This window comes from Sinocyclocheilus rhinocerous, unplaced genomic scaffold, assembly GCF_001515625.1.
Source record: "Sinocyclocheilus rhinocerous isolate Xijiao unplaced genomic scaffold, SAMN03320098_v1.1 scaffold1220, whole genome shotgun sequence".
Lineage (NCBI taxonomy): Eukaryota > Metazoa > Chordata > Actinopteri > Cypriniformes > Cyprinidae > Sinocyclocheilus > Sinocyclocheilus rhinocerous.
The window spans coordinates 233957-235047 of NW_015635579.1; the positions used below are offsets into that span (position 1 = coordinate 233957).

At 41.0% G+C, this 1091-nt stretch overlaps 1 protein-coding gene across 1 annotated transcript in view; it reads right to left on the reverse strand.

Moving 5' to 3' along the window:
• LOC107747365 (BRCA2-interacting transcriptional repressor EMSY-like) overlaps positions 1-1090 on the reverse strand; it is a 20305-nt gene extending 19215 nt beyond the window's left edge. Inside the window, exons 1-2 of the mRNA XM_016561833.1 lie at positions 1021-1090; positions 849-948 (exon numbers count right to left, since the gene is read on the reverse strand). Coding sequence (XP_016417319.1) covers positions 849-948; positions 1021-1090 — 170 coding nt within the window. The remainder of the gene's footprint in view (positions 1-848; positions 949-1020) is intronic.
• Position 1091: the final 1 nt, after the last annotated feature.

Genomic DNA, 1091 nt, shown 5'->3' on the forward strand with positions numbered 1-1091 from the left:
GCAAATATAAATACAAAACCAGTCCTAAATGAAAGAAAAGAAGTTGACAAAAAGATTGAATCCAATATTTGGTGATAATATAGCATAATGAGTGATTTATAAGCAATTGTTTGAGGGAGTGCCTTTTTTGCTCTGTAACCTCGTAAGTGTGAAAGGGTTCGGAACACAACACAAGGGTTAATAAAATAATAAATAATTATTACAAAGCATTTTCGGTTTCGGTGCATCCCTAATCGTCTCCTAATGTGAACTATCCTAATGTTCAGCTCTAAACTGTGAAAGCCGTTCCGCCACTGAATAAAAAATAAAAAGGCAACTGCGACTTTTTATCTCACATTTCTGACTTTTTTTCCTTGTAACTGCGAGTTTATATCTGACTTTATAACTCAATTGTGAGTTTACATCATGCAATCCTGAAAAAAAAAAAGTCTAAATTGTGAGAAAAAAAGTCAGAATTGTGAGACAGAAAGTCGCAGTTACCTTTATTTTAATATGATTATTTTACAGGCTGTAACTACATGTAACTAAAAAACATCAATCTACAGTTGTGATGAAATGAAAGTCGATCTTTGCTTCTGTATTGTGACGGAAATCTGAGTGAAACTGATTATCCACAAAGAAAGAATAGAGGGCGGGACTTAGTTATATCTGCTGCTTGCTGATTGGATGTTGAACTGTGGGTGTGGCTCTCAACGGCGGAGGCGAATCTGAATGTAGTGGATCGTAATAAAGGGGCGGGGTTTAATCTGACAATGATTGGAGAAGACCAGCATATGTCATATCACTGGAGAAGCCCAAACATTTGATGTAGAAGCGAAACACGGCTGTAAACGACGTGTGTGCGTCACCTCAGCACTCGAGTGAGTTCTCCCAGCAGCTCCTTCTTGTCTTTGGTGAGATCTCCTTGAGCGCGCAGAGCGCTGATCACGCCGGCGTACGCTTCCAGCTCTGAACACACAAACACACGTGAGCTTGCGATCAGCACACACAACAGCACAGTGATGCTTCAGTGAGTCTCACCCAGTTTGCGCAGGATTCGTTTGCATTCATCTCTGCTGAGGTCGAGCAGCGTGGGCCAAACCACCGGCATG